We start from the raw sequence: 24,794 nt of genomic DNA on the forward strand, positions 1-24,794 counted from the left end.
ACACAGTATCTGATGAATAATATAGCAGTTTGTGACCAGGACAATTGATAAAATGAGACAACTATGAAATGATAACCTTGGTTTTGTAAAGAGGGGAGGCAACTGCAGAATGTCGCCGGACCAGCTCAAGTACTTCTCTGTCATACTTGAAGTTCCGGCATCCGACCCAAATAGATTCACCCAGTCATTGGACCATTTCTCTGTTGACGACAATGCCACTGTGGTGGGGATACACTGAAGATACAGGTAAATAAACGTTTGATAATTAATTGTATTTTACTCGACAGGTGTTCTTCCACTTTTTCATTTGTGATTTTTCTTGACTTCTTGTGGAACTAATAATTAAATTAAATAAACAAAATCGTAAATCTTGTTTTAACTGTTAATTTTTTACTTCTCCCGTAGGGTGGGCTTGCTTGGTCATTGATGGGGGCGGGGCAGCTCGAATTTTTATAATTAGGCCCCAATTGTGTATGGTTTGGGGTTATTTTTTTATTATTTTTGATTTTATATTATTTCACTGTTCCAATTAATTATGATTTTGTTTTTGTGGCGGTTTGTATTGTTTTTATGATTTACCCTAATGTGATAGCCCCCTCTTCATTCATTGTAGTTACATTTTCCACACTCCAATAACATTTAGGATGATCACACTCAAAACAAGCCCCCCCCCCCCGAAAAAAAATAAATAAATAAATAAATAAACAAACAAAAATGTCTTAATTATTCTATTGGTAAAAGTTGCTGGTTGTGTGCATAGGTCTACCTGCGATCACATGGTTTTTTGTGGGCGTTTGTTGCCATAGCAATTTGCCTATTTTATTGTTTCATTAATAATGGTTAAACAAATAAATATTCACAACAATAAAATATCAATACGTAATAATGGATTCCTCAGACTAACTGATGAGACCTTGCACGACGCCGAACACACAGGTCTCCTTTTTATGCATCTACCATTTCCACCCATTTGTAAGTTAATTAATTCCATGTAGTTGTGTAGATGTTGACTGCCAATGGATTATAGTGGGCATGCCACGCTCGTTTCTAAAAGTACAGTTACCTTTAAAGTGGTTCTAAGAACTGCTAAATTTATTGTTGAAAATCAAATTTTACACTTTTGGGGGCAAACTTATTTGTTAAAGTTACATCGTTAATCAGATAGGCACATGACCTGCTATTAATATAAGCTAATCAGATACAGAAAGATCACATAACCATACTAGAAGTTTAGTTAGTCATAGAGCTCTATCAGTTAGTTTAGGTTATTGCATGTACACAAAAGCATCAAAATACATCGCGGTGCAAAAGGGGCAGTCTGATCAGGCATGCCTGCCAGGTCCACTAAATGGGGACCCTTGATCCCACATTAGTATAAAACAAACAGACAGAGACAACAACAACAACAACAACAACAACAAAAACAACAACAACAACAACAACAACAACAACAACTACAGCAACAACAACTACAACAGCAACAACAACAACAACAACAACCACAACGAAAAAACAGCTGTAGAAAAATGGAACTAAATGTAGTAAAAATTACTTAAAAAACAAACAATTTAAAAGACGATATTGGCTATGTATTGCACGAGACATTCTATTATCTGATTTACATTGTAGCATATACAACTTTCTCTGATTTTTTTTAGCTTATTTAATATTTGACATAATTATGCTAGAATGTAAATCACATGTTATAGCGGTACAAAACCTATATACTAAAATCAGATGTAGAATGAAACATCAATGATTGAATTAAATCAAAACAATCACCTTTATTGAACTTATAAAAAAAGATTATTTGATTAACTAAAACGCAAGGCTGTCGACCCAGTGCTCTCGTTTACCGAATTATAGAATAATAGAATGTGTCTACTATTCGTGTTCGTCTTCAGGTTTGATTGTGTGGATGTCTAATTTGTCTATTAATAGCATTTGCTCAAGATGTATTGAGATTGAGTCATACGATCTTATTTACTGAATACACAAACCAAACATTGAGACCTTTATCCATTAGACACGAATCACATTAGATGATGTTTACGTTTGGTCATTACTCAAAACAAATATTAACTTAAAAACTGAGCATTGGAGAGCTGTTGGTAGTATAACACATTGTGTGAAACGACTCCCTCTAAAGTAACATAGTTTTTGAGGAAGATGTAATTTCTCAATAAAGTATTAAAAGACTTCTAGCTAGAAGTCTTTTATTCCTATCTGAAAGCATACAAATTCGTCCAACAAGGGTGTTTTTTTCTTTCATCATTTTCTCACAACTGCGATGACCAATTGATGCCAAATTGTCACAGGCTTGTTATTTTATGCTTATATGATGGGATACACCACGTGTGAACACGTCTTTGACAATTACACAGTGCCTTTAAAGGAACACGTTGCCTTGGATCGGACGAGTTGGTCTATAACAAAGCGTTTTTAACCGTTTGTTTTAAAATGCATATGGTTGGAAAGATTTTTTAAAAGTAGAATACAATGATCCACACAAGTTTGCCTCGAAATTGCGTGGTTTTCCTTGTACCGTGCGAACTAACACGGTCGGCCATTTATGGGAGTCAACAATTTGACTCCCATAAATGGCCGACTGTGTTAGTCGACGAGGTACAAGGAAAACCGTACAATTTCGAGGCATGTTTGTGTGGATCATTGTATTCTACTTTTACAGCATCTTTCTACCTATACACATATTATAACAAATGCTTTTCAAAGGCCAACTCGACCGATCCAAGGCAACGTGTTCCTTTAAATACCTCAATAACGTCTGGAACGAATCTCAATCATGGTCATGGACATGATTGGCTGGACACGTTTTGGTAAATGTCAATGACCATTATTCGCATTTGGTGTATCCCCATATTTGCATAAAAATACGAACCTGCGACATTTTTGACTCAATTATTGGTCACCGAAGTTGCATGAGAATAACTAAAGAAAAAACCACCATAAATGCATTGCATAATACAATGCTTCTGGCCTGAAGTTTATTGAGTGAGAAACTTACCTCTTTCTCAAGAACTACGTTACTTCAGAGGGAGCCGGTTCGCACAATGTCTTATACTATCAACATCCATTGCTCGTCACCAAGTAAATTTATATGCCAACAATTATTTTGATTAAGTGTCCAGTGGCCCCCCCCCCTTTTTTTATGAATTACAATATTTTGTGAAGCTCTTTGTCACATTGATCGATTGCGTTCAAGAATAATTATCACTGACCAATTTTTCTTATTTATAATTACAAAGAGGATTAATTAACGTCGGTAAAGGTGAAGTTTTCCATTGCAAGGTTGACCCCACACTTTCACATCTTGATAACGACAGCTTAAGCTGCTTCAGGGCCGACTGGGGATGATTAAATTCTACATCGGGACTGAGGGTACATCAAGTATTATAATAAGATGGGAGCAATGTGTAGTGTGAAACAGTAATATCAGCACGTAGTCCTACCTACGTTCACATCGGGTACTTGTACTCTATATGCGTTGGCTCAGCATGTATTCAGGCCATGAGGCCATACATATTTCATGGCCGCCAAACTATCGGATTTTCAGCTCAATTTCATAGTAATGATGTTTGTTATATATAGATTATCATTGAGTTCTGAAAAGTGTTTTTTAATGTATTTTTATATAGAGGACCAAATGAGTTTTTTTTAGTTGTTCATGTTATCCTCAACAATTCTCCAGGTTCCTATGTCTTTTATGCTTCTTGTATTTAACTCAAGCCATCTCCGGGAGGACGTCTATGATGATGATGATGATGATGTATTTAACTTACTGTTTTATCAACTTGCTGTATTTTAAAGAACCCTGTGGAGATTGTCTAATAAATAAACAAATTAAAAAACAAACGAACAAACAAACAAACAAACAAACAAACAAACAAACAAACAAACAAACAAACAAATTAACAAACAAACAAACAAACAAACACAACAGCAGACAGACAAACAGAAACAAACAAACACACAAACAAACACACTAACAAACAGACAGACAGACAGACAGACAGACAGACACACAGACAGACAGACACACAGACAGACAAACACCCCAACACCCCCAACAAACAAACTATATTTTCTCTGGTTGAAATGATTTTGAATATAAATCATTTCATTTCTATTTATCGATTTTTGATTGAATGGAAATAAGTGTCTGTCACTTTAACAAATATTTGTTGTGTAGGTGTATATAGGTTAAGCCTTTAAACAACATTGCAGTTTGAAGGTTGCGTGTCCCATGACACTAATTTTGGTGTCACTTTAAAAAAAACTTGCTGTAAAGACACTGGACACTATTGGTAATTGTCAAAGAACAGTCTGCTCACTTGGTGTATCTCAACATATGCATAAAATAACAAGCCTCTGAAAATTTGAGCTCAATTGGTCGTCGAAGTTGCGAGATAATAATGAAAGAAAAAACACCCTTGTCACACGAAGTTGTGTGCTTTCAGATGGTTGATTTCGAGACCTCATTCTAAACTGAGGTCTCGAAATCAAATTCGTGGAAAATTACTTCTTTCTCAAAAACTACTTTTGTCTTCAAAAGGAGCCGTTTCTCACAATGTTTTATACCATCAACCTCTCCCCATTACTCGTTACCAAATAAGGTTTTATGCTAATAATTATTTTGAGAAATAACCAATAGTGTTCACTGCCTTTAGTGTCCCTAAAAATACTGTTTTCTGTGTCTTGTAACTTTAAAAACACTTGCTGTGAATGTGGATATAGGTTAAGTCTATAAACAACATTAAATTTTAAAGGTTACGTGTCCCATAAAATACTAGTTAGACGTAATTAATCTATTATTTTGATATACACATTTACCAAATACATTGTCCATGTGTTCGGCTCTATAGCAAGGGATATACACTGTACTAGCCCTATACACACTGTACATACTACTAATAGACCCTGTGTGGTATTAAAAGCCGTCATAACACCGTCACGCGCTGTTGATTGGCATTTCAAAAATAGTGCAACGACTTTAGCATTATAAGGAAGATTGTTTAATTTTGTTAAATGTAGATCAATCAATCATAACGTAATAAGAAACATTTATAATGGTCAAGAATTGTTTTAATTTGACCCAAAAACTTGTTAAAAAGTGGTATTTGACAGAGGATGCACACAAACGCACTCGGGAAAATGTAAAAATCCGTCCGTCTTAAAGGAACACGTTGCCTTGGATCGGACGAGTTGGTCAAAACAAAAGCGTTTGTAACCGTTTTTATATAATGCATATGGTTGGAAAGATGTTTTAAAAGTAGAATAAAATGATCCACACAAGTTTGCCTCGAAATTGCTTGGTTTTCCTTCTACTGTGCGAACTAACACCGTCAGCCATTTATGGGAGTCAAAATTTTGACCCCCATAAATGGCCGGCGTGTTAGTCGACGAGGTAAAAGGAAAACCACGCAATTTCAAAGCATGTTTGTGTGGATCATTGTATTCTACGTTTACAACATCTTTCTACCCATATGCATTTTATAAAAAACGGTTACAAACGCTTTTCAAAGGCCAACTCGACCGATCCAAGGCAACGTGTTCCTTTAAAGGAACACGTTGCCTTGGATCGGACGAGTTGGTCAAAACAAAAGCGTTTGTAACCGTTTTTTATAAAATGCATATGGTTGGAAAGATGTTTTAAAAGTAGAATACAATGATCCACACAAGTTTGCCTCGAAATTGCGTGGTTTTCCTTCTACTGTGCGAACTAACATGGTCGGCCAATTATGGGAGTCAAAATTTTGACCCCCATAAATGGCCGACGTGTTAGTCGACAAGGTAAAAGGAAAACCACGCAATTTCGAGGCATGTTTGTGTGGATCATTGTATTCTACTTTTACAACATCTTTCTACCCATATGCATTTTATAAAAAACGGTTACAAACGCTTTTCAAAGGCCAACTCGACCGATCCAAGGCAACGTGTTCCTTTAATGTTCTCACTCGGTCGGGAAGACGTCTCCAACCAAGGCTTGTGGCTTCTGATAAAAGCGCATATCCGTCACTCACAGTGACGCTCAATGCGCTTTAACATGCAGTATTTTCCTGCCTGCAAGGTATGTGGGACTACGTTTGAATTATGAGATCTACTCCTTTTGCATGCGTGGTACCATGTAATGATTTACAAGGTGCTGTGGCGCAACGTACTGCCAATCAAACCAGGATCGAACACCGGGGCGAACCCCCTCTTGTCGATAGGCGCACTCACTGCACTGGGTTATTTTACGTGCGTTACACAACACACGAGACCAACGCCTTTACGTCCCATCCGTAGGACGAAATGCCCCGATCACTTTTCAACGAAGATCGGCGCCCTCGCTATAGGTTCTGTTTACTTGCAATAATAGATTTACATTGCTAAATTTCAACTGGACACGTCTAAAAAATAAAATTGTTATTACCTAATACAGAGAGCTGGATTGGCATCTAAACTAAATGTGTACGAGATTTATATGCTGGTATTAATGATTCAAATTAAGTAGGCACTACCCCATTAATGTTTGTAATCCTTTCCAGCTCATGCAAATCATCTGTGCAATATTAACTACTCTGAATGTTCATCACAATGCTTACTAGATGGCGCTCGAAGTTTAATAAAGCCATTATACACTTTTGAAACAGAAAAAAATAATAAAAGTTCACAGATTTACAAATAACTTACAGTGTTTACAGAAGGTCATGGTGAAAGACTTCTCTTGAAATATTATTCCATATAATGCTTTACCTTTTGAGAAAACATTAAAACATTTATCAATTCTCGACAGCGAGAATTACGGATTTATAGTAAATACTTGTCATGATACGGCGAAACGTGCGGAAACAAGGGTGGGTTTTACTGTTATTTTCTCCCGACTCCGATGACCGATTATTCTCCCGACTCCGATGACCGATTGAGCCTAAACTATGACAGGTTTGTTATTTTATATATAAGTTGTGATACACGAAGTGTGGGCCTTCGAAAATACTGTTTACCAAAAGTGTCCGTTGTCTTTAATATAGGCAGGAATTATTAAAAGAAGGATGCATAACCCAACATGCAAAACAATGTACATTTTTTTTGTAAACCACTTAAACACCAAATTCAAATTTAACTCGGCTGCCATGATGGAATATCAGCTATCGGCTGCTTGCCCGATGGTCGAACCATGCCATATCGAACCTGATGGTACTACATTTTCGTGCAGGCGTGTTTTTTGTGGAGGTTTGGGATTGCACCTCTTTGTGTCAAACGGAAGATGACATTATTCAGCGTGGTTTGAGTAATTGGTAACCAGTCTGAGAATTAGTCAGCCACTTCTGTCACGTGGTTATTCGACCAGCATCCAGTCGGATACCTCGAAACCACATTAGAAGCTAGACTTGTGGACAAGTCGTTAATGGTATGTCGCGGTGAGACAGTCGAGTCGTAGTGGCGTAAGGTTTCCCGCGATCGAATACTGCTCTCGCGAGATCACTGTTCTCGCGCGAAGCTGCTGGCTCCCGACTACATGATGTAATATGGCCCTTTTTGAATCCACGGTTTCGGATTTGGATATTCGGCTTCAGGCTCCGTTCATAGTATCTGCATGGAGGAAGAAAGGTATCTGAAGCCCTGAGCACGTAAGCAAAGCACGCGCAATTGTCAAAACCACCGCGGGGCCAGGCTAGCCTGTGCCGAATGGGGAGCCCATAAGCAAGGCGTGGATTATTCGAAAGGGCCTTGCATAGGGGAGACTGCACATCGCTAGAGTCTCACAGGGGCCAACAGTCTCGCGAGAATATCGCCAGTCTCGCTGGAATCGGAGAGATGAGGAGAGGGAGAGAGTCAGAACGATCAGGGCGACATTTTAGCGACTTGTCCACAAGTCTACATATAGAAGCCGGATACCCGTAGTAATTTCTGCCAGGTACCCCAATATTACGAGGAGGTATAAATACTGATGTAGTTTCAGAATCGACTCATCAGTGCTTCGCACCGTGCCATCGAGAAGGTCTCCCAAGTCCCGACATTTCCCCTTGCCGCATAATATCTCCTCGCAGCAGTTCCTTCTTTCACAAGACTTAGGCTGTCCAGCTCATCGATTTTTTTTCCCGTGGACTGTGAATTTCTTCATCTCTAATTTGATCACGATGGCACAGTGGGGATACACTGGAGAAACAGGTAGGCTAACGGTTTAAAGAAATTCATGTAACTCGGTCAACTTGCGGTCTTTGTTGGGGATCAGATGGTTTAAGATTGTTAAAACAAATAATCAAACTTGATTAATGTTTAAAACTTGGTTTTGTGGGGGGAAATATTGCAGTTGGTGACTGCCTGTTTGTTGCAGTGCTTTTAGAATTGAATGTAATTTCTTGTTGCGCAAAATTACGGTATCCTTATTTTTTTAGTGTGGATGGATCATGATAACTGTTTGCACCCATATATCGCTACAACTTGTTATACTATTTTTCAGTGTTGTTAAAATTTTCAAATATTGTTCAGTGCAGGGGAACATTATTCACTAGTAATTTTGTATCCAAAATGTGTTTCTTATACGAACCAGTAATAGACCACAGCCATGTTACCTTTTCTCTATAGTGGATGTCAGTGCAATTTATTCATGAAAGAAATTCAAACATAATAGCCTCACAAACGCGTACACCATGTGGCAGTATGAAGCCGGTTGTTTAAACAAAAAATCTGCTAAAACTGTATTCCAATAATACACTGTAAAAACAGTGTTTAAAAATTCAAAACATGTTTAGATTCTTGTGAGTGTTTGACTGCTACAAATCATTTGAGCAGGTGACATTTATGGGAAACATGTTTATCACTTAAACACGTTAAAAAAAGTGGGTGCAACATTTGTGTTTTAACTCTTAACAGAGTTTGTACAGTGTAGATTGCCCAATAACACTATAATGGTACACCCACCCTATTGCCCGCAATTAGTATCAGCATAACTGCACCGCTTGCAAACTTATATACATGAACATGCACACTACAGGCCGTGCACTCACACTGTGCCACTATTTTATCTCAAGCTATAAAACGGCAAAATTATTCCGAATTTTCACCATAAAGTTCAAAATATGGTGAAGGGTTTGAACGTGCACACACAATTGATACTTATCAGTAGTTTTTGTTCTGTTTGTGTACTATGTCCTCGGTTTTTATCATATAAATAATTTGGTTCCCAGATAAAGAATTATTTCATATATTATTTAGTCTTGTATAAAAGGTCAATTCCAATCGAGGGAAAAGACTTATTTTTTGGCATTAATTTTTGACTTTGTAAATTAAAAATAAGTATATAATAATTGCATATATTTTATTGAGTGAGAAAAAAACGACTTGTGAACGGAGAAAATGAACGTTACAAACACTCTCTCGGACTTTGTAAAAGGAGGTATATCTTTGTATAATATACTGGGAAAAAAGGACAAAACGATTCGTATATTGCTCACAATATTGCTTGAATTGAGAAATAAATGTTATGGAGGTACATCTTTGTGTAACATACTAAGTAAAATAAGACAAAACGATTCGTAATTGATCAAACTATTCGTTGAATTGGGAAAAAGAGTGTTATATACACTGTCTCAGACTTTGTGAAAAAAGGGTATATCTTTGTATAAAATATTAAACATCTGATTGATTTGGCGCATTACAAATGTCTATTACTTATTTATTTTGTGATTCTAAAATAAGACAAAACGATTCGTTAATTGATCAAATTATTCGTGGAAATCAAAACTAAAGGGGTCTTTTTGTACACACTATCTCGTAATCGCAATTATTTTTCCATTTACCATTGTGAGAATAAAAATATCCCGAACTGCGTTAATGAGACCTTTGCACACCGTTGTGTAAGGCATTATTTCGTTGCCGTGGTTTCCAATACGTTAACAGCTATAGAAGGGACATTGGTTTCAACTGATGCTGACACCCTAATCAAATTATCCTACATACGCTTTAAACGCCACTCTGTCAGTTGTCCAATTAACTTGTGTACTATGGACTCCACATCAAGGAAGAAACTAAGTAACGAGAAAACTTATCCAGGGTCCTTCCAGCTTAATTTAATATCTCTTTTGAATGGCAAACAGGATACCCGTGATTGCCGACTGCAATTTGGTTTTTTTCTTGACATCAAACGTTCCACTTGCAATTTCGTTTGATGTACATCAAAATTGCCACTGTCGTGGTGATTTTCAATGCGGAAAACCTTATTGTTTTTTTGAATCGATTCCAAAAAGGGAATCCTTAAAAAAAATTAGGAAATGCTTTTAGGATGGCAACTTTGATGTACAGGAAAAAATTATACCCATATTAAAGACGCCTGAGAGATGCATTAAAGACTCTGGACACTATTGGTAATTATCAAAAACCAGTCTTCTCACTTGGTGTATCTCAACATATGCATAAAATAACAAACCTGTGAAAATTTGAGCTCAATTGGTCATCGAAGTTGTGTGCTTTCAGAAGCAAGTTGATTCAAATCGTGGAAAATTACTTCTTTTTCGAAAACTACGTTACTTCAGAGGGAGCCGTTTCTCAATGTTTTATACCATCAACCTCTTCCCATTACTCATTACCAAGTAAGGTTTATGCTCATAAATATTTTGAGTAATTACCAATAGTGTCCACAGCCTTTAAAGCAGGAACACGCAGGTCTCGGTATCATGACGATCAGATCGCACTCGTGAACCTGCCTATGGCCCTCTTCTGGTTATATAGGCCTAATTATTACAAGTAGCTACATGATCCATGGTCTGGACAAACATGCATTATAAGTGCTTCAAGTATTCCAGGTGCCAGACCTGACCCGAGACTGTGAATTATTATGTTACCTTTAAAGGGATCACAGTTCACACAAAAAACAACTACTGAATGTTGTGTGTTGGAAAAGAAAGCATCGACATTCACAACAGCAATTGGAAGTCATGGGGAAATGTCACTTTCCCTTACACCCAGTTACATTATTGTTAGTATATGTGAAAGTTTATTTGTTTAAATACGCACCTTGTACAGACTTCATTTATTCTAAATATCTCTGTTGACCTGTGAAAGGATGTCGCTGCTTCATCTCGAAATTTCTCCTAAATTTAAAATGTGTCCAAATAATATACAAGGCATATAACTTACTTGGTAACGAGCATTGGAGAGCTGTTGATAGTACAACATTGTGAGAAACGACTCCCTCGGAAGTAACGAAGTTTTTGGGAAAGAGGTAATTTCTCACTCAAATATTGAAAGACTTCCAGGACTGAGCCTTTCATTATGCATCTGAAAGAACACAAATTTGTGCAAAAAGTGAGTTTTTTCATTCTCTGCATGTTTTATTGCAATTTCGATGGCAGTGGACACTATTTGTAATTACTCAAAATAATTGTTCGCATAAACCCCTACTAAGTGACGAGTAATGGGGAGCTGTGATAAATGGCTCCCTCAGAAGTAACGTAGTTTTCGAGAAAGAATTAATTTTCCCACGAATTTGATTTCGAGACCTCAGATTTAGAACCTGAAGTCTCGAAATCAAGCATGTGAAAGCCATAACTTCGTGTGACAGGGGTGTTTTATCTTTCAGTATATCTCGCAACTTCGACGACCAATTGAGCTCAAATTTCCACAGGTTTGTTATTTTGTGCATATGTTGAGATACACCAAGTGAGACGACTGGTCTTTGACAATTACCAATAGTGTCCACTGCCTATAAGTAAAACATTTCACAGATTTGTTATTAACTTACGCATAAGTTGGAGTACTCAAGATGAGGATACTGGTCTTTGACAATTACAAAAGTTGCCAGTGCCATTAAAGATGCAATGTGTAATGACGCTCTTCGTATCCTCGTAAAAACTTGACCCTTCGCCGCCCGGGCCGGAGTTTCCTTGAAACATCGACTTTTCAAGACGTACAGTAAATTACTAAAGAATCGCGGTTCAGATTTCAAAAGGTATCCATTGGCCTTGTTTACGGACAATTTTCGTCCTTTGTGTGGTCAGTGAATGACAGGTTAGTGCAAGTTCAGAAGCGATGCTTAAAAGCTTCCAGTTAACGGCTACCGGTAATTTGTATGGCGAATATTTCCCATTAGGATGGACACAATGCGGTGGCTCTCACCTGATATGCATTAATGCCCTCTATTATTCATTGCCGAGGGATTAGTTGTTGACAGTATCATCTTCATGAAATAAAAATGTGTCAATTTTTGGTTAAACATTTTGGATAGGAGCTACATATCTGGAGTCAGAATACTGACTCTCTTTAAAGGCAGTGGACACTATTGGTAATTGTCAAAGACCAGTCTTCTCAGTTGGTGTATCTCAACATATGCATAAAACAACAAACCTGTGAAAATTTGAGCTCAATCGGTCATCGAGGTTGCGAGATATGAATGAAAGAAAAAACACCCTTGTCACACAAAGTTGTATGCGTTTAGATGTTTGAGATCGAGACCTCAAGTTCTAAACCTGAGGTCTCGAAATCAAATTCGTGGAAAATTACTTCTTTCTCGGAAACTATGGCACTGCAGAGGGAGCCGTTTCTCACAATGTTTGTTCTTTTCATCAACCTCCATCGCCAACAAGAAAGGATTTATGCTAATGATTATTTTGAGTAATTTCCAATAGTGTCCACTGCCTTTAAAGAGTATTAATGGCAATCATGCATTTTGCAGCCGTGTCATTTTAGAGGCAACTTTACACGCATTGATGCGTATAATGCTCATAACATTTGTTGTGTGATCATTTTTACAGGTGAACTGTGATATTTGAAAATCCAACTTCTCGTATATACACGGCTGTTGTTAATTTGTATAGCTATTTACAGTTTTATTTTCAAAGAATGAACACAATAATTGTTTGTGCTGGCTTTCGAGTGGCATCAGTTGCTCTCAATGATTCATTGCCAAGCGTTAGTTTTTGACAGTATCGTCATGACAACAACAAATACATGTTTTGGTAAAACATGAGCTTGTTGTTGGTAAGAGCTATCATTATTAATTTCATCATCATTAACTCATCAATATTTTTTAACAAGTAAACTCAGAAGGTAGAAAATTCAGAAGTTCACAATGTCCTTATGAAATGCTTCCCATTAACGGCTACCGGTCATTTGTATGGCGACCATTTTCCATTATTTTCATTCCAAGGATGAACATATAATGGTTTTTGAATGATTTCATATATGGCATGCATTAATGCTCTTAGTGATTCATTGCTATATAACGCATTAGTTTTTTGACAGTATTATAATCATAAAATAAAATTACATTTCTTTTGGATTTAAAGGGTTTTGGGTATTTTTTTTTGTGCGACACAAAACACATAAGCACACAGATTTGCATAAAACGTACACAGTTAGATATTGAAAGTAGAAAGCTCACCCTCAAAATATTACTTGCTATAGTTCAAACACTGACAGATGCACCCAACTGTACGCCAATTTTATAGATAAGCTGTAATTATGACATGGTACTTATAACGCTTCAATGATGACAAAAGCTATTACTGGTGGCAGTTGTGTTATTGCAGTACACATGTTTACTTGTGTTTGCGCGCTCATGAAATAACAATGACCCGTAATCACCATTGTGACATGATCATGCATAATACATCCAAAGTTGTTATTTTGTGTTGGTTCTAGGGTGCTTTGTGGTCAAATTAAAGACACTGGAATTGTCAAGGCCAGTCTTCTCACTTGGTGCATCTCAACATTTGCACACAATAACAAACCTGTGGAAATGTGGTCGTCGCGAGATAACTATAATGAAAGAAAAAACACCATTGTCGTACGAACTTGTGTGTTTTCAGATGCTTGATTTCGAGACCTCAAAATCACTTCTTTCCCGAAAACAACGTTACTTCAGAGGGAGCCGTTTCTCACAATGTTTTACACTAACGACCTCTCCCCATTGTTCGTTACCAAGTAAGGTTTTATGCTAAAGATTATCGTCCCTGCACCGCTCGAGTTTGCTGTAAAGATAATTCATTTTCAAAATGCTTGCATTAAATTCATAGAATCGTGGTTAAAATTTCAAAGAGATACCCAAAACTCATGGTTTACGTACAATTTTTGTCCAGTATAATATATTAGTTCAGAAGAAATAAGTCCTTGGGGAAAATGCCTCTCGTTAACGGCTATATCAAGTAAATTTTAGGGCGACTATTTTTGTCATCGGTTAAAATGAACACAGTAGCTTTTCGAGGCTGGTATCCGCCCCTATGCTCATTCTGATTAATTGCTAAGGCATTAGTTTTCGCCCAAATCATCATGGTGAAAGACAATTTCATTTTTGTTTTACAAATAAGCGTTTTACTTGGCAAGAGCTCAATTACTTCATCATCATTAGCGTTGACATTACAAGTCAACTGTGAAGGGGAAATTAAAAATGATCCATCAAACGATTGTGATGGACTTGACAAGTTTTGTTTTGATGCTTCTATATTGTTTCGCCGAACATAAACCGGTGAGCGTTTTCTCATACCCCACATAGAATAATACAGTGTTTCTTTAGGTGGCGGTGCATGCGGCCCATAAAAGAGTTAACCAAAAAGGTATAGAATTTGTTCCTCCATTTTTTGTTTAAGAAAACAACGGTCTCGCTTTCTGTCAAGATAAAAGAAACGTCATATAATGAGGTTATTCACACGCCGTACTAAAGTTGGTCTAACCATATATAGACCGGTTCGGGTTTTAACTTTTTTTTGCGTCTAAACGCAAAAAAGTTAGACTGGATCGGGTCTAAACCCCGAAACTTAGACCGTCCAGCGGGCGGTCTAAAAATAAATCATTTGAGGCTACCTTCTTTATCAAACCAACAGTTTGATCGGAATACGTGATACAGACCAAACATCAATACTCAATGCATCAAAATATCGACGACTCGTCATTTGTCACAATCAGAAACACAACGAAAGGCCCTTCGCCTTTTTTTCTGTCAGTCACATTTCTGTCTGGTGAAGTCTTTGTATAGCTTTCCCGCCCAAGTCCTGGCTAACCAGTCACCTATGGAATAACTTCTCTTTGTAAAAAAAAATGCCCCCAAATGAGACGCCAACTGTAGTAATTCATTTTAATCAAAGTGATGTGATTTATTGGACAACGTCAGGCAGAGTTCAAACCATTCACCGAAACTGTTCCACTTGGACACCTTTGGTAATATTGTCAAAGACCAGCAGTGAAAATGGTACGCAAAATCGATATAGTTGCTACTCAAAAATCATCACTTGCTTCTCGATTATTATTTTTAGCATTCACTCTGCACAAAATCTGTTCTGTCAAAATAGTTTGCTATGCCAAATTGCTGGATGAAATCGTTCCCTGCCTGACCAGTATTCTCATTTGGTGTATATCCCATGAACATAGCATAAAATAACAAATTTGTGAACATTTGGACTCTATTGGTCATCGAAGTTGCAAGAGAATAAAACACCCATAAATGCACAAATGTGTGTGCTCTCAGATGCCTTTTAAAAGGCTTCAAGCCTGAAGTCTTTTATTTTGAACTAATTGTTGCAACATTTGTGTAACATTTCACTTGCAATAAAAAAGTCTATACAACAAATTATAGACAATAGAGGGCGGGAAGGGCTAGACTTTTTTGTCTTAACGAAATGGTGTGTTGTTCTACATCACTAATTTTATAATAAAGGCTTATTATTTTACCAAGAAGACAGCCTTCGAATTCCATGTTCACAGAACCAAAACAGGATATTATATTTATCCTAGAGACGATCAGGATATTGACTGAAGAGACAAGAGCACACGTGCACCTGTGTCATCTTGGCGTATCTGTGCTTGGGATGGGGTGCTGAGGAGAGGGAGTGGGGGTATGTCATCATCTTGAGGAAACGCTTCCACAAGACTAAATGAGTTAATAACACAACACAACATTTATTAGGCGCTTTAACAATGTTGTTTTTTCTATAAGCGCACCATAATTGTCTGTCTGCAAAATATTCACCAACCAAATCTTATAATGAACATACGAATTATAAATCCTGGGGTCGATTACACAAAGAGCTAGGACTAGTCCTAATTTAGGACTAGTCCTAGCGTAGGACTAGTCCTAGGAGATATTCAAATTACATGGATAGTCCTAAGTGAGGACGAGCAACTGGTCCTAACTCGAGATAAGACTAGTCCTAACTCTTTGTGAAATCCACCCTCCTCTCCTAACTTGTTTTTTAAAACAAGACATTAGGGGCCTGTACAGTGGCGAGGAACAATTTGAACTGTTAACAGTCTTGTCGCTGACGAGTTACGCCCGCGTAGTCCGAGGGAATTCGTCCGCCGGCCGGGGCTTCTGTACCCCAAGTGAAATAAACATGGTTGGAGGATGATTTAAAAAGAGGGCGCTATCAGAAGAGAAGTTTGTACACAGTTCGCCATAATTATTCGGACAGGATCTCCGGTTGTTGTTGTTGTTGTTTTGGCAGGGTTTTCCCCTCATGACATTTACTTATTTCTAAATGTTTTGTTAATTCCTTCGTTGTTTTAGGACCAGCCCATTGGTGTGATAAGTTCCCTGATACTAAAGGGACAACGCCAATCACCCATTGATGCCAAGGTGGGCAGATCTAGTGCTATTCACACCACAGCAATGTAACTGGGGTCCCTTGCTTAATTTAAGCATGGTTGTAAAATGTAGCAATGTTGGACAGTAGAAAAATTGTTGTCTTTTCATACTACATTGTTGTAAACTTTTACAACCATGCTACAATTTAGCAAGAGACGCTTGCTAAATTGCTCTAGTGTGAACGGGGCTTTAGGGTCCCCCAAACTCACCCAGCTCGGTGTTGAGGAAGCGGTACAATGTGTTGGTATTTACTTCTGAATGTTTTCTTAATTCCTTTGTCTATTTAGGACCAGCTCATTGGTGTGATAATTTCCCTGATGCTAAGGGTCAACGCCAATCACCCATTGACATCGTCACCAAGGATGCCAAGGTGGATGCCGCGCTGGGTCCCCTCAAACTCACCCCGGCTCGGTGTGCCGATGTCGTGAATAATGGCAAAACCGTGCAGGTCAACATTGATAGCAGCGAAACGAGTAAGAATTATTTAAATAAAACAAAGAAATCATCCCCTCCTCTCCTAATTTGTATAAAAGTAAGACATTTACATGGACAGGTGATGAGGAATTTACAGTCTTGTTACTGACGACGGAACAAATCTTTCTTACTGAAGTGCTGTATGATTGATGCTGTTTTGGCATCAGGTTATATCTCTCAAACTCTGGAATTCGCTCCCCAATGATATACAAAAGCTCCTCTCTAGAACAGTTCATCTGGATTTTTTAAGACATATTTTTTTTTTATGAAACAGCTTGACATTTTTTAAGCCGGGCCCTCTTGAAATGTTTTGACACATCAGTTGATGGACATGTTTTAGCAAAGACGTCATACTCGATGTTTATTCAAATCTACTCGTTCAATCTTGCTCAAGATGATGAAAGAGACATCAGCTATGGATTATGTTGCTTTTGAGTGTTACTGCTCACCAAGGTTCGATACTAATTTTGACGTCACAGCCCTGTTTTCGCTGGGAAGGTTTTAGTGGAGCACATTTTTAACTGATGCGAATATTCGTTGCGAATTTGTGGCGTCAACATTCGTAGAGCTTTTCACATTCGCAGGACGTATGAACCGGGCTGTAGCCGGATTGCTGGAGATCAATTAAAGCCATTGGACCCCTTCGGTAAACAGTATTGTCCAAGGCCCACACTTCGTGTATCGCAACTTCGATATCAAATAACAAACCTGTGCAAATTTAGGCTCAATCGGTCATCGGAGTCGGGAGAAAATAACGGGAAAACCCACCCTTCTATCCGCGCGTTTCGCCGTCACATGACATGTGTTTAAAATAAATCCGCAATTCTCGTTAACGAGAATTGATATTGTTTTACTGTTTTCTCAAAAAGTAAAGCATTTCATGGAATAATATTTCAAGAGAAGTATTTCACCACTACCTTCTGTAAACCCTGTAAGTTATTTGTGAATCTGTGAACTTTTTTTTTTCTGTACCGAAAGGGTCCAATGGCTTTAATTTGTCCTAATCTTGTTTGTTTTTAGATATGTGTGGGGGACCTTTGAAGCACAACTACCGATTTGCTCAGTTCCATTTCCACTGGGGAAGCAAGGATGGCCAGGGCTCTGAGCATACAGTCGACGGTAAACCCTACGATGCCGAGGTAAATAATAATATACATTCATGTCTGGTTCCGATTCATCAAAGTCAAATCAGTCTAGCTTGGGGTGGGTTGGTGAATTTGAGTGGGGGAGTACTCTCCATGTAAAAGAGCTTTATTTGTTAGCCTATAATAAAACGCCATAAAGACGTCAATGTTTTTCAGAGAAAAAAGTCAAAAGTTTCATCCATCAATCTTCTTTATCAATTATTGTTTTGGGCTATGTACCTTTTTCATGAAGTACATGGAAATAAATGTGTGTTTCTATTTTATTTTCTTGAAGTATGGAAATAAATTTGAATTTGAAATGAGGTTTAAACAGTCTTGTTGTTGACGTAAAACGTTCATATCCAAGTGCTAGTTGTTTTTAATGTTGTTTTGGGAGTTTTTATATGACATTTTTAAGCCCTCTGAAACCTTTTCAAAATTTGAGTTGATGAGATGTCATACCAATTGGACAATAAGATTTTTTCTAGGAGAGGTTAGCATCATAATTAGCCCATTTGACGCTGGATTTGCCTACCCCGTCACAAGAAAAGCTAAATTGCAAAAAGGGGAACAATAAAGAAAGAAAGAAAGATAAGAAAATATTTCCCATAAAAAATGGTTCATGATGTTCCTTGGTCACGATCTGCGGATGCCTCAACTGTAGATTAAAAATCATATGAATTGATCGACTATAATCAAAGTTCAGCCTAGGTATACTAAAAAAAATCTGTTGGCTGGTGACATTACCTTCGCACACGGCCGGCAAAGCAAACCACCACGTAGAAAAAACAAACCAGCCTTGCAGACGTATCAACAAACGCAGATGTTTATTGTGGTCAGAAAAAAATGTAGAATATTGATTGTTACAGTAACGGATGTCTAGATATAGAATGTTCTCAAAGTAATGTGTGGGAGGTGCGCTGAGTGGGTGGCGTTTGTTAAAGGTATCAGACACTTTTGGTAATTACTCAAAGAAGAGCCTTTACAGTTGGTGTATCTCAACATATGCATAAAATAGCAAACCTGTGCAAATTGGAGCTCAATCGGTCGTCGAAGTTGCGAGATATTAACGAAAGAAAAAACACCCTTGTCACACGAAGTTGTGTGTGTTTAGATGGTTGATTTCGAGACCTCAAGTTCTAAATCTGAGGTCTGGAAATCAAACTCGTGGAAAATTACTTCTTTCTCGAAAACTATGGCACTTCAGAGGGAGCCGTTTCTTACAATGTGTTATACTATTAACAGCTCCCCATTACCTGTTACTAAGTATAAGTTTTTATGATAATAACTATTTTTGAGTAATTACCAATAATGTCCAATGCCTTTAAAGGCACTGTACACTATTGGTAACTCAAAATAAGTGTAATATCATAACAACTTACAGGTACTTGGAAAGGAGCAGTGGGAGAGCTGTTGAAGGTGTAAAACATTGTGAGAAACGACTCCATCAGCAGTAACGGAGTTTTTGAGAAAGAGGTTATTTCCCATTCTATTAATAAAATTCTCTAGCTGAAGCCTTTTTGGCATCTGAAAGCACACAAAGTTGTGCATCAAGGGTGTTTTTCCATTCATTATTCTCTTGCAACTTAGTTGACCAATTGAGTCTAAATTTTCACAGGTTTGTTATTTTATGCATATTATGTTAAGAGCACAAAATGAGAATACCATGGTCCTTGACAATTACTAAAGGTGTCCAGAGCCTTTAAATAGATACAGGACAGACTAAACAAAATAATGAATGTTCATATTGGGATTTTGATAAATGGCTCTTTTTTTCTTGTCCCTTTCATCATAGCTTCATCTAGTTCATTGGAATACTGATGTGTTCAAGGCTGTAGGTGAGGCTTTACCGAAAGACCAAGGGTTAGCCGTTCTAACAGCATTCATCAAAGTCGGCAAAGAGAATTCCGCTTGGAACAAGTTGGTGGCGCTATTGACCAATGTCAAATGCAAGGTAAGCCTAACGTCACTGGATTGTTATTATAATTGTGAAGAATATTCTCTATGTCCCTACTATACTATACTCTGTTCAGTGATGAGATTGTTAAGACTTTTGTCTGAATTCACAGGGCCCAATTTCATGGCTCTGCTTACCACAAGCACAGAATCGGCGCTTTTGGAAGCAGGGAATTCTGTGCTTACGGCAAGCGTATTTCACGGGTAAGCGGCGAATTTTGGCTTCTATGCGTGCGTACTCCACGTTACTAGGCATTCTACTCTTACAAGGCTATTTTTATAGCGCAGAAATTCGGCGCTTGCACGTAAGTGGGAATTGTGATCGTAAGCGCAGAATGCGGCGGTAAGCAGAGCCATGAAATTGGGCCCAGACTTGTTATGTCGGCCTGGTGAAGAAAATCAGACAATAGTTTTTTCCCCACAAATAAAGAAATCCTGCTCATGGTCTACTTCTCTAGTGCTTTGGATACTGTTCCCAAAAGCTCCTTGGAATCTATAACCATGGGTTACCAAAAGGTAGAAATGGCATCATTTCACGATACCTTTGAAGTTGTAACCAGACTTTTTCGTTATTAATGACTCTCACCCCTGTCTATTGTTTTGGACGTATTTTTCTTGTTGCTATAATTTTTTTTTTTATGTTTAGAGATCTCACTTTTTAAAATTGCTAGTTGTATATTTATTCCATGCCCATTGTGCTTTTAGACTTTGATACCAGTCGCTTTTCCATTGTTTTATTATAAACATTATTTTATTGTTATTTATTTGGCAATTTCACATATAAATACAAAATTTAAAAAAAGTTATATATGAGTAGGATAAAACTCTTTAAAAAAAATAAAAACATATTTTTGCGTAGCTTTTTATTGCTATTTTTTCTTTGCCCTGCCCGTTTTGTTTTGGGTTGTTTCTTCAATGTTTTAAACTGTGTTAACTTAATCCAAAGATTTTCAGCAATTTGTAAGCAATTTTTACTTTGTCATTTTCAACTGTATATAATCCAACCGTTTTTTATCGTTAGGTTGCAAATAAAACTGTATTCTATTTCTATTTTATTCAATATAATTTTCCTGAGCGTTGTTTTTTGACCATTTTTCTATCATATAATAATAGTAATTTTTATGTCAATTGTTTTGTTCTTTTTCTTCCTAGAATGATAAATTCAGTATTCAAGAAGCTTTTGATGCTCTAAGCCTTCTGCCTGGTAAGTTCTGGGAATTTCAGGATTTGTTTGTAGTTCTCAGTTGTTGCTATTAATGTACAGATAGTTGGATGACCGGGAACAATTATTTTACTTAACACACTTTACACTATTGGTAATTACTACACAACAAAAATTGCATAAATACTTACTTGGTAACAAACAATAGCGAGCTGTTGATATTATAAAACATTGTGACATGGTTTTTGAGAAAAAGGTAATTTCTCACTCAAATAATAAAAGACTTCAGATGAAGCCTTTTATTATGCATCTGAAAGCTCACTGAGTAATACAATAAGGGTGTTTTTTCCTTCATTATTCTCTTGCAAATGTGATGACCAATTGAGTCCTCATTTTCACAAGTTTTCTATGCATATGTTGGGATACACTAAGTGAAAATACTTGTATTTGTCAACGACCAAACGTGTCCATCGCCTTTAAGTGAGCACTGAATTTGATATTAGTTTTTGCAAGATCCGAGAAGACTTGTCAAACATGTTTTAATAAATATGATAATTTAAATTTAGTGGATGCAATGATTGCATAAAATGTCACTTATAAATCAATATTGACCTGTATTATTCTCTGTTTTATTGCAATTATTCTAGAAAACAAATCTGATTATTGGACGTATGAAGGTTCCCTGACGACCCCACCGTGCTATGAGAGTGCAAGATTCATCATCTACAGGGAACCAGTCGAGGTGTCTGCTGAACAGGTAGGTCACGCGACCTTTTAACTTTAAAGGAACACGTTGCCTTGGATCGGTCGAGTTGGTCTTTGAAAAGCGTTTGTAACCGTTTTTTATAAAATGCATATGGGTAGAAAGATGTTGTAAAAGTAGAATACAATGATCCACACAAACATGCCTCGAAATTGCGTGGTTTTCCTTTTACCTTGTCGACTAACACGTCTGTCCTTTATGGGGGTCAAAATTTTGACTCCCATAAATGGCCGACCATGTTAGTTCGCACAGTAGAAGGAAAACCACGCAATTTCGAGGCAAACTTGTGTGGATCATTGTATTCTACTTTTAAAACATCTTTCCAACCATATGCATTTTATAAAAAACGGTTACAAACGCTTTTGTTTTGACCAACTCGTCTGATCCAAGGCAACGTGTTCCTTTAAATCTATTTAGACCTTTCTTTGCATCGCCCCAGCCCGAGTTATTGCCGACCCGAGTTTTTGCCGACAGAGTTGTTGCCAACCCAGGTTTGAAAATTATGGAAAGCCATGAATGCAAATTAAGAAAAGATCGCTATACTGTTCGTTTAATTACTTGTGTTGATTTTGTTTAAAACAAAACAACTAATTGTGAGAGGTACTTTATTTAATTGAAAGCTTGCAGAAAATGTTGAATTTCGTTTAAACATCTGTTTTTAAGATTGAGTGTTTTACTAACATTCGGCCGACCATGCCAACCAAGGCGGTTGCCCAGGGTTGGGATTGCTAACACACATCAGTGTAAAGGTAAAACCAAAACTCAATACTCGTTATCCCTAATGCAAATTTAACGTCTATTAAAAAAAATATTTATGTGTTTTTGATATGGTACAGATGAGTGCTTTGAGGGGTTTGTTGAGTTACTGCAAGGGGGAGACGCCATGCTGTAACGCATCTGACAATTTGTCTGATAATTACCGTCCAGTTATGCCACTCAACGGACGTGTGGTTACAGCATCTTTCCAGGCCTAGGCTCGCTCCAGGACGGGAATAGTCTTAGATCAAGACGCTCTGGTTGTTTATTATCTCACTACCCCTGTGGCAAATTTCCATTACTGATAGAGTCGCCAATAGAGGGCGCTATCAACACAAACCCATATCACCACCCCAAGAACCTTTGCATTGATCTCTATTACATGTTAATGTATATTGACGAGAGCTGCTATCACGATAGCGAACTCACATGACAGCGGTCAATAGTGAGAGAGCGCCCTCTTGTGGTGATGGATCATGGAATGATATCATGAGAGTCTTGAAGCAAGGCTATGATGGAAGTGACATCACTAATCAGTTAGTTTGTCAATGAGTCTTTTTTTAAAGTTTTTTTAAATAAGGGACAAAATTAATGGTAGATTATTTTTAAACTTAGTGAGAACGTGATGGGAACTGCGCATGAGAAATAGTTAGTTTGAGCATTAATATCTTCATGATTCTATATCAAACTCTGATTTTGTTTAACCATGTTGAGGATGTTTTTCCCGCAGTTTTCTCTGTTTATGTTTTGGTCGTTTCCCTATAGACCTTATGCATTGACGTCATCCAGCGGCCATCTTAGTGGAAAAACGGTGACAAAACAATCGCACAGATTTGTACGCACGGCGCACAGGATTGGCCAATGAACAACCTCCTTTTGACCTCTAGGTGAGGGCGCCCTACTGAAATGACATCATGTGCATAGACCTTATCGCAAATACCAATGCGCAAGCGCAAACTGTTGAATGAGGTGCATTGTGGGATATATATGAATCAAATTTGTAATCAGCTAGACCACAATGCACCTAATTCCAAGCTTTACGCGCGCGCCCCAGTATTTGCGAAAAGGTCTATAAGGTCTATAGAGAATCACATCCACAAAGAATGTCTGATTTTTTTTTGTTGCCAAAATGGGCTTGATCATTTGAGCATCATTGTTTACTTGTTACAATTTGTTTTCTTGAACTTTTCACACTACGTCTTCAAATCATGTATTAAGTGATCAGGTGATAGGTTTTAGATGTCTATAAAGTGGTGCTAAACTCACACTTTGTTAGATTTTAGCTGTAACATATATAACATTTCAAGCTGTGTAGTATCATGACTTGTATAATAGTGTGAAAATATTGCCACCAACAGAAATTTTATATTCATAACAAAAAAGTTGTTTGTGTAGCAAACAATTAAATATATTTTTTATTTATTGAAAACAAAGTTTATATGTTTGCATTTCGTCCTGGCAAACGTAAATCATGGATTTAAGGAAAATCCTTTCAATTCATAATAATAATGCAGCTAATAATTTTTATGTTAATGCAATAATTTTACGTTTTCGTGAAACGTACGAGTTTAAAATGATAGCTTATCACAATAATAGTACGTCTATTTTGTTACATGTATACGTATCATTGTTTTTGTTACATGTTTTCTATCGCTATGCAGTGATATTCCAAGACCTATAATTTAAATTTCCAGTATGAAGACAAATGAATTCGACTGTATTTTAACATGTTTTTAAACTTCTTTTCGATTTAAATTGTGTGAGAAGGTAGAGTTATAATAAACAACGGTGTTGACGAAGACACATCTGAGTCTAACTGGACATTTTTTTCCCCTGCCGAATCAATTCAGCAAAAAAGGGAAAGTACTAACAAAAATCGATGTACGGGTGAAACCAAAACAAATATTCTCCATCCCCGATGCGAATAAAACACCAATGTGAAAAATAATGTTGTTGACTTGGCATAATTATAAAGAGCGAAAC

General features: G+C 37.3%; 1 protein-coding gene across 2 annotated transcripts; it reads left to right on the forward strand.

The window, feature by feature from the left end:
• Positions 1–77: 77 nt before the first annotated feature.
• Positions 78–24,614, forward strand: LOC139935129 (carbonic anhydrase 2-like). Of its 2 annotated transcripts, none has more exons than XM_071929600.1 (7): positions 78–246; positions 16,864–17,049; positions 18,071–18,189; positions 19,970–20,128; positions 21,283–21,334; positions 21,940–22,049; positions 22,892–24,614. In XM_071929600.1, the coding sequence occupies exons 1-7, from the start codon at positions 213–215 to the stop codon at positions 23,027–23,029; spliced, it is 798 nt and encodes a 265-aa protein (XP_071785701.1). In that variant the 5' UTR covers positions 78–212; the 3' UTR covers positions 23,030–24,614. The 2 variants fall into 2 exon arrangements, with proteins under 2 accessions (XP_071785701.1, XP_071785702.1); XM_071929601.1 differs by lacking the exon at positions 78–246 and adding an exon at positions 7,965–8,172.
• The last annotated feature ends 180 nt before the right edge of the window (positions 24,615–24,794 follow it).

The sequence above is a fragment of the Asterias amurensis genome, chromosome 3 (assembly GCF_032118995.1).
Source record: "Asterias amurensis chromosome 3, ASM3211899v1".
NCBI lineage: Eukaryota > Metazoa > Echinodermata > Asteroidea > Forcipulatida > Asteriidae > Asterias > Asterias amurensis.

Bases quoted from the DNA above. Each gene is read 5' to 3' on its own strand.
- LOC139935129 (XM_071929600.1), top strand. From the start codon at position 213: ATGCCACTGTGGTGGGGATACACTGAAGATACAG. The intron at 247-16,863 runs GTAAATAAACGT...TTGTCTATTTAG, and splicing joins GGGATACACTGAAGATACAG to GACCAGCTCATTGGTGTGAT. The intron at 22,050-22,891 runs GTAGGTCACGCG...GATATGGTACAG, and splicing joins TCGAGGTGTCTGCTGAACAG to ATGAGTGCTTTGAGGGGTTT.